Source organism: Globicephala melas, chromosome 6, assembly GCF_963455315.2.
Source record: "Globicephala melas chromosome 6, mGloMel1.2, whole genome shotgun sequence".
Taxonomy (NCBI): domain Eukaryota; kingdom Metazoa; phylum Chordata; class Mammalia; order Artiodactyla; family Delphinidae; genus Globicephala; species Globicephala melas.
In genome coordinates, this window is record NC_083319.1 from 24,248,546 (window position 1) to 24,256,504 (window position 7,959).

General features: G+C 49.3%; 1 protein-coding gene across 7 annotated transcripts in view; it reads left to right on the plus strand.

Moving 5' to 3' along the window:
* The window catches only part of PTPN3 (protein tyrosine phosphatase non-receptor type 3), a 109,557-nt gene extending 102,231 nt beyond the window's left edge, over window positions 1–7,326 (plus strand). For all 7 annotated transcript variants that reach the window (XM_030859060.2, XM_060300646.2, XM_030859064.3 and 4 more), the window contains 4 exons: window positions 321–449; window positions 1,346–1,491; window positions 1,967–2,102; window positions 3,756–7,326. In XM_030859060.2, the coding sequence (XP_030714920.1) occupies window positions 321–449; window positions 1,346–1,491; window positions 1,967–2,102; window positions 3,756–3,833 (489 nt within the window). In that variant the 3' untranslated portion in view covers window positions 3,834–7,326. The remainder of the gene's footprint in view (window positions 1–320; window positions 450–1,345; window positions 1,492–1,966; window positions 2,103–3,755) is intronic.
* Window positions 7,327–7,959: the final 633 nt, after the last annotated feature.

Consider the following 7,959-nt stretch of genomic DNA (forward strand, 5'->3'; position numbering starts at 1 on the left):
GACCCTGGTGATGAAGGAGGAAAGTCTGTGTGCTCAAATTCCAGCTCCAGCTGGAGTGAGAGCTGTGGCCTGGCCCCTGGCGGGTTGACCTCCCCCCCACTCCCCAGCTGCCCAGGGGAGGAAGGGAGATTCCCCGCCCACCCTCAGAAAACAGACGCAGCCCAAAAGTGGCCTCGCCTGCGTCTCTCTTCTCCCAGCAGCTCTGAGTACCTGGTGCGAGTGAGAGGGCTCTGGCCAAACATCCAACCCGTCTGCCCAGTAACTGCCACGAGGACTGCCGCACAGCCGAGCCTAACCCCTACCTGCTGGTTCCCTTGCAGACCAAATGCCACCAGTACTGGCCCTATCCTCCTGAGGTCATGGAACACGGCAGCTTTCACATCCGCTGTCAGTCGGAGGACTGCACCATCGCTTACGTGTTCCGTGAAATGCTGGTCACGAACACCGAGGTGAGCACTGCACGGGCGGCGAGTGGTCCAGGGGAGGGCACGGGTTAGAGGCAGGCGCTGAATCAGCATCCACCGTGGGCCCGGGTAGCGCTCTACTTCTAGGTCAGTCTGTGTTTTCACCTGGTGGGCATTTCAGTAGATGTACAGACGGCCTGGAAGAGAGCCAGCACCCGTGTCCACAGCAGCATAGTTCACGATAGCCGACAGGTGGAAACAGCCCCAGTGTCCACTGACAGAGAAATGGATAAACAGAATGTGGTGTATTCATATAATGGAATCCTAGGCCCCCTTTACAGAGAAGGAAGTTCTGACACATGCTACTGCATGGTTGAACCTTGAAGACATTATGCTGAGTGGAAGGAGCCAGACCCCAAAGGTCAAATACTGTGAGGTACCTGGAGTAGTCGGTTCACAGAGACGGAAAGGAGGACGGTGGTCGCCAGGGCTGCGTGGCTGGGGAGTGAAGTTAGTGTTTAATGGGCACAGTGTTTCAGTTTGGGAAGATGAAAAGGCTCTGGAAGGAATTGTACATAATGTTTAACATGGTAAACTTCTTGTTATGTGTCTTTTGACCATAAAAAAAAAAGAGCCAACGTGGGTGGCCCTAATCGTAAGTACCATAGGAGCAAACGGGAAGAGACCACTGTGGGCAGAAGTGGTGGAGGAGACATCGGGCAGGAGGTGGTCCCATCGGAACCCTCGAGAGTGGGTGTTTGGGAGCGTATGGAAGGCGGGTGGGCAGGAGTTGGCAGCGGCCGTGGCAGGGTGGTACCCAGTGGCAGAAGAGTGTCCGGAGACAGGAGCTCCCTGGCTGGAGGCCAGAGCGGGGCCAGGGTCCTCCTGTCCACCTGCCCACCGTCCAGTTAACTCAGCGAGGCCACTCTGTCTCTTCGCAGACCGGAGAGGAGCACACTGTGACGCATCTCCAGTACGTGGCATGGCCAGACCACGGCGTTCCCGATGACTCCTCAGACTTTCTGGAATTTGTAAACTATGTGAGGTCCCTGAGAGTGGAAGGTGAACCCGTCCTAGTTCACTGCAGGTACTGTGGCTTGTTGGCTCTATTTTTTTAATACTCATACTCCTTGGGAAAGGCCTGGAGAAAGTTGGCAGGCATCAAGCCCACCTAAATCCCACAAGACTAGATATGCTTTTTACAAAGCTCTCTTTGCTTTCTTCCTTCACAATGTCAAAAGATCCGGACAGACTTGTGATTGCAGCGCAGAACTGGAGAACAAACTCCCTCCCTCATCTTTCCCTCCGTTCCCAGCTGACTGACCTCACAGCAGATGCGCATAAGATGGGGGGTGGAGTTTGCACGGAAGGGTGGGTTTCTTCCCGTTGATTTTTAAGCCCCCGGTCTGTTCAAGAGCACACCTTGAGCGCGTGTTTTGTGTTCTTTGAAGGTCAGAGGAGGAAAGCTCCCTCTGAGTAAGCGTGGGAACTGGCGAGGAGCTGAGCTGGGCTGTGCAGAAACGCTGTCTGAGCAAATCCCGTCTCTGCTCCTTTCCCCCCAGTGCTGGGATAGGTCGAACCGGTGTGTTGGTCACCATGGAAACATCCATGTGCCTGATCGAGAGGAACCTGCCCGTTTACCCACTGGATATTGTTCGGAAAATGCGAGACCAGCGCGCCATGATGGTGCAGACATCAGTGAGTAGAAATCCAGTAATAAAAATACTAACGATGGCCAGGCCTGCACGAAGGGCTTTTGCAGGTCGAGAGACCAAGGCCCCAAGGGACTGAGTCACTTGCCCACGGTCACAGAGCTTGTCAGGGGCTGAGCAGATCCAACACCCACCCCATCCAAGTTCTGCCTCTCGCTACCCACCACTTCTGCTGCCTCACAGTTTGTTTCCTGCCAGCCGCTTGGCCAGGGAGCAGCCCCGGTTGCCCTCTGCATTGTCAAGCCACTGACCCATCATGTTTCTGTCCATCGGAAGTAAGCAAGGTCACCTGAGGGTTTCACCCCACCCGCCTGCTCCTGGGTGAGCCTTTTGACTCAGCAGATGTCTCACACGGCCCTACTCTCTCCTATTCTGGGCTTTCTCCCACGTACGTCACGCCTGGGTACCTGGCACTGCAAGTGTCCACAAGAGGAAATATTGTGGCTTCCCCCCCAGAGCTACAGCAGGGGCAGTGGGGTGGCATGGAAAGTTCACGATTCACCCTCCCCCACATACTGGGCAACCTCTGAAGAGTGCCTTAACCTCTCTCTAAGCCTCAGTTTCCCCATCTGCAAAATAAGGACTACCCCATATTCATTCATTCATCCGTTCAACAGATAATTGCACGAGCAGGAGAGACCTGAGCTTATATCTAGTAGAACTGGATCAGTTGACTATAGATCTCGGCAGCAGTGGGAGAAGTCCAAAGGGAGTCTGAGAGCTCGGGGAGAGTATCGAAAGCTGACTTTGGAAAGTCAGGGCTTTCTGGAGGAACGGCCTCCGAGGCCATACCCCCCAATGGATGAGGAGAAGTTAGCAAAGAAGGGACTGGGACTTGCCCTGAGCTCTGTGTCCTCACGGACTCATGGACCAAGCTCATAAGATTTCTCTAACGATGGTGAGCTCATGTTTTAAATTCACGTGCACCCAGGAAACCTGGTTAAGAAAAAAAAAAAATCAGGTTCTCTGCCCTGTTTTGTGGTATGGAAGACCTCATTGCTAGTTAAAGAATGTTTAAAGTGCATCTTCTGGGCACATTTTCCTAGCTGGTGCAGCTCAGTCTGAATGCTTTCTTGTCACCCAGGACACATCAGTCAAACGAGTCTCTTAGGTGTTTGTTAATATAAAGAACCTTACCCTGTAGAGCGGCTTTCGGTGGCTTTCCTTTGGAAGACAAAATCCAGACTCTTTATCTCAGTGCAAGGCCTTCTGCAGCCAGGTACCAGCCCACCCGTGCCACCCTCCTACCAGCCCCGCTACCGACAGCTGTCCTGGGCCAGGACCGTGAGCCTTGGCTGTGTTCCTCTGAACGGGCCGCCCTTTCATTTCCACGTACACTGGTGTGTACATTGGAATGGCCACCCTGCAGCAACCTGTGTCCCTCCCTGACTCCCTGAGACTGCCGGTGCCTCCCTCTGCCGTGTTTCCATGCCACGGTTGCCCAGCCCTCATCACATGGTGAGCTCACAGGTAGGTGTGTCTTCTCCACACCGGGTCCCTGATGCAGCCCAGGGCCTGGCTCGGCCGGAGCTGGAGCTCAGGGTGTTTATGAGTGAGGTGAAAGAATACCTGTGTCTGTGGTCTGATGCAGCATTTGTGGAACTGCTGGCCAGCTTGACGGCTTTCTGTTCCTTTCCAGAGCCAGTACAAGTTTGTGTGTGAAGCGATCCTTCGTGTTTATGAAGAAGGCTTAGTCCAAATGCTGGATCCCAGTTAAGATGACTGTGAAGACGTTCATTCCTCTTTCCCAAGGGCGTCCTCCTTCTCTCTGGAAACAGCAGGAGGAATTTGTAGGCTGTGGGAAAGGAATGAGCATATTTGAACCCAAGCACTTTAAATTTCTATTAAAAGAAAAAGGTATCGTGTACATAGGAACTGTGTAGATAACGCATGCGGTTATAGCATCATTTAGGCCCGCACCTCCTCCGGAGAGGTAAGCAGAAGGGGATCTCAGTTTGGGGCCTGTCCTAATGCCTCCCTCCTTCTCCATCTCCATATTCCTGTAAACCATCCTTGGGCAATTGAGAGGGGACGCCAGCAACCCTGTTGACCTCCCAGAAACGAGATGGTGTGGCTGTTCAGAGTTGCTTGGATGAGTTGTGTGTATATGTGTATAGGACTAAGGGCTGAGCTTTCCGTGTGTCTGGGCGGAGCTGGAAGAGTCAGCATTCACCTGCCCTGATGCTAACGGGAAACCCCATGAATGTACTGAACGGCAGGGGGTGGGGTGTCAGGCCTAGGGGCAAGCGGTGCCTTTTCTGCCCTCCCTTCCTTGGTCCCATCTCCCTGCCACTTCCAATATTCACGTTTCTGAGACTCGTGTCCAAATGCCCTGCCTTCTCCCTGCATTAGCGACCCTCCTCAGGTTCACACCAGCGCCTGAACCGGGCAGTGCAGGTTTCGGGTGAGTTTTCAGTTGAGACTCTGAGAACAAGGACTCCCAGTGTTGTCCCACGTGTTCGATTTGGAGCAGGTGCCTGTTGCCTCTGCTTTCCTCTTGCTGTACCCTCAGCACCCAGGACTGGAACCATCCACTACTGAATCTAAGACATGGATTGCTGCTACTTCGAGCTATTACACTTGAAACGTTACAATTTTCCTGAGGGGAGATGGGATGTCACCTAAATATTCAGAATCTTTGGCCCTTCTGAGAAAAGATCTAGTCGTTGAGCCATGGGAAGCCCAGCTTCTAGAGGGTCGCCTGTGGAGGTGTGTGTGTGTCTGTGTGTTGTGTGTGCTCCCACGGGTGAGTGTTCCTTGGGATTCCTAACTTGATTCAAATTACAGTTGAGTTTATATAAAGAATGAGTCTCTGTATAGAAGAACAGATGTGTGCATTCACTCTTAGTTACAATGGTCTTCGTTTCATTTCAAAGGAGAGGATCAGACTATCTGAATATAAACACAATTTGATGTTAATTTATTCTAAGTACACCAGGATTTTGATTGTCCTAAAGAATTCTGCCTTTGTTAATACTATGTTAATTTTTTTTTAAATTTGTGACAGGATTGTAGCAAATTATTATTTAAGGAAAATAAATTACGTAAACATTCTAAAGTGGTATTTTGAAATAGTGGTTTTATGTATCCAGAAGAAACAGCTAAGTATCCAATTTCTTAACGGGATTTATAGAAAAAGGATGGTTTCGTGTTATAGTGCACTGAAATGAGGCCGTTTTGATGTTTAGCAAACTGGGCTAGTTGAGTAGTTTCCTGGTCACAAACTGAGTAAAAGACCTTTACCGTAGGGGCCAGGTTTCTAAAGGTTGTCTCCAGACCGAGCATATTTACCGCATTCTTTACATCTTTTCCCCACCGATGTTTTACTGTTAAATGGCCAGGGTGGAGGAAGGTGTTGTGCCGTGTCATGAGCCATACTGTGCGACAGGAGACACCGAAGCCCCATCCTTGTCAGCGTAATGCCAGGCTAGCAGAGTGTAGCAGCAGAGTCTGGAGCTAAGGGGTACGGGATTTGGTTTCTGATTCCACTCAACAGCTAGCCCTAGGCCTAGTCACTTATGCGCTTTACCTCCATCTTCTCATCTGTAAAATAGGAGAAATAAATAATACTGAGGACTTTGGGTCGGATATGAGGATTGAATAAGATGATGCTATAAAAATTTTCATCAGCTGGAATCTGACACTGCTCTGGATGAATTACTTTGAAAAGTTAACTTATCAGTGACTAGCCCCCAAATCCATGAAACAGAAGTAGAAGCAGCTGGGTTTTTGTAAGAGAAAATCGCTTTTCTTCTCAAGAGCACCAAGGGCACAAAGGAGTATCATACAAGTACTTCTGGACTCAGAAAATTTGATCAGCCAGGCACCAAAAAAGAGGGAAAGCTGAAGTGAATTTAAATGCCGTCAGGATACTGAGCAAATCATGGCCATTTGATAAAAAGGCATCCTCACCCTGTGTGTAAAAGGCTTGTGAAGTCTAAATGAGTTTGGAGATTTATGTTTTATTCTTTTTTTAAGAAACAGATTTTTTCATATGGTTGAGGAAGTGCTGCCGTTCTTTTACATACATCAATTTCCAAAAAGTTTACCGAAGGTTGCAACCAGCCTTTTTCTGCCACTGTGCGGGCCAGTAGTTCAGACTCAGCAGATGTTACCAGGAACAAAGTCCATGAAATCCTGGGGAAGAACAAGACAAGAGAGTTACCGAAAGGAGTAAAATATGCAGGTTGATACTACGGATGCTACCAATTAATTTATGGAGTTCAAGATTCCTGCTTCATCACCCTACACACTTAAGCAATTATACCTGAGAAGCCCGTTTTAGCCCAAAGTGAAGAATGTCATCAAAATCAGGAAAAACATTTTGCCTGGGAAATTGGGGTATGAACGGAGAAGACATTTACATCCTGTGTTCTGGCACTCTCGGAAGATCTAATTAGACTCGTCGATGTGCAGACATAAAATGGGAAATCCCTCCTGGTGTCACTCCATAGAACCTGCACTAGGTGTTTTGATTTTCCAGAACGAGAGATCCAACTCAATTTGGTTGGGGGAGAAGCGGGGAGGGTTGGATCACAAACTTGGGCTGGTCTTTAGTTCCTACCACAGTAACTTATACTTCAGTTTGCTTTGAGATTAGCATAGATGCTGTCGCTGCCAAGTTGCTGGTTGATGTTTCTTGTTCCTCGTAGAAGTTATCGTAGAACCGGAGGCAACGAAGAGGCAACATCAATGGGAAAGGGTGGGCAGAGGCAGGATGTGGGTCTAGGTTAGACTTAGACAAGATGTGTCGCCCTCAGCCCTCACTTTCCTTCTAAGTAAAAGGGGGAGTTTGGGCTCGAGGGGATGAGCTCTGGTCTTTTTCAACATCTGCCGTTCGGGGAGTCTATTCCAGAGAGTCAAGGTTAATCCTAAACCAAAACCTCCAGTAAGCTACTGGAGAGAGATGTATCACATTTCTGGAACTTGTCTCCAAGAGCTGGTCCCTCAGACCTTGGCAAAGACTCTGACCTCAGCCTGGGAAGCCAAGCAGGGAGGGAGTCCAATGGCCGGGCTGTCCGGCATCTCTATAACTCACGTTCCCTCTAGAGCAACCAAGGGATTTGTGTTGTCATGTAGTTTTGAAAAGTATCTTAATTGATTAGCAATATTTTGTCTGTAAAGTTGGAGTGTTTTTCATTCTGACCTGTTCTTTCAGTGACTCTACTGAAAAACAATTTGATCAATATAAAAACATTCAAGCTATGCAACACTGTGTGTTGACATTTTTGTTCTGATGTCTTGATTTCTGGAAATGTTTTCTCATTTTGTTTGCTTTTTTTTTTTTTAAGTAAGTGTTAACTCTCTTGGAGGAGAGTCCTCTCTGCCATCTCCACCTTCCCTTGGTGAAGGATGACCACGGACAGCCTTGACCTTGTGTGGCAAGTTCTAGATCAGAAATAGATTCAGCTGTCATGACAACAGTAGCTTACACAAAGTAGAAGTTTCTTTACCCTCTCCCATGCGGGGCTGCCAGGTGGCTGCATGATCCCTAGGGTCTCAGGTTCCTTCTGACTTGTTACTTGGCCATTCCTAGCATGCAGCTTGTACATTGAGGTCCGCGATGGCAGCTCCAGTCGTGTTCACATTCTAGCAGGCAGAATGGAGGAGGGAGGAGGAGAAAAGCAAGACCCTTCCCTTAGGGCGTGTCATGTGAATGTGTGCGTCTCATCAATCCGAACTTACAGGGCCATACCTACCACAAGGGAATCTGGGAAAGATAGTTTTTATTCCAAGAAGCCATGTGCCTAACTAAAAGTCAGGAGTTCTGGGAATCCCCTGGTGGTCCAGTGCTTAGAACTCAACGCTTTCACTGCCGAGGGCCTGGATTCGATCCCTGGTTG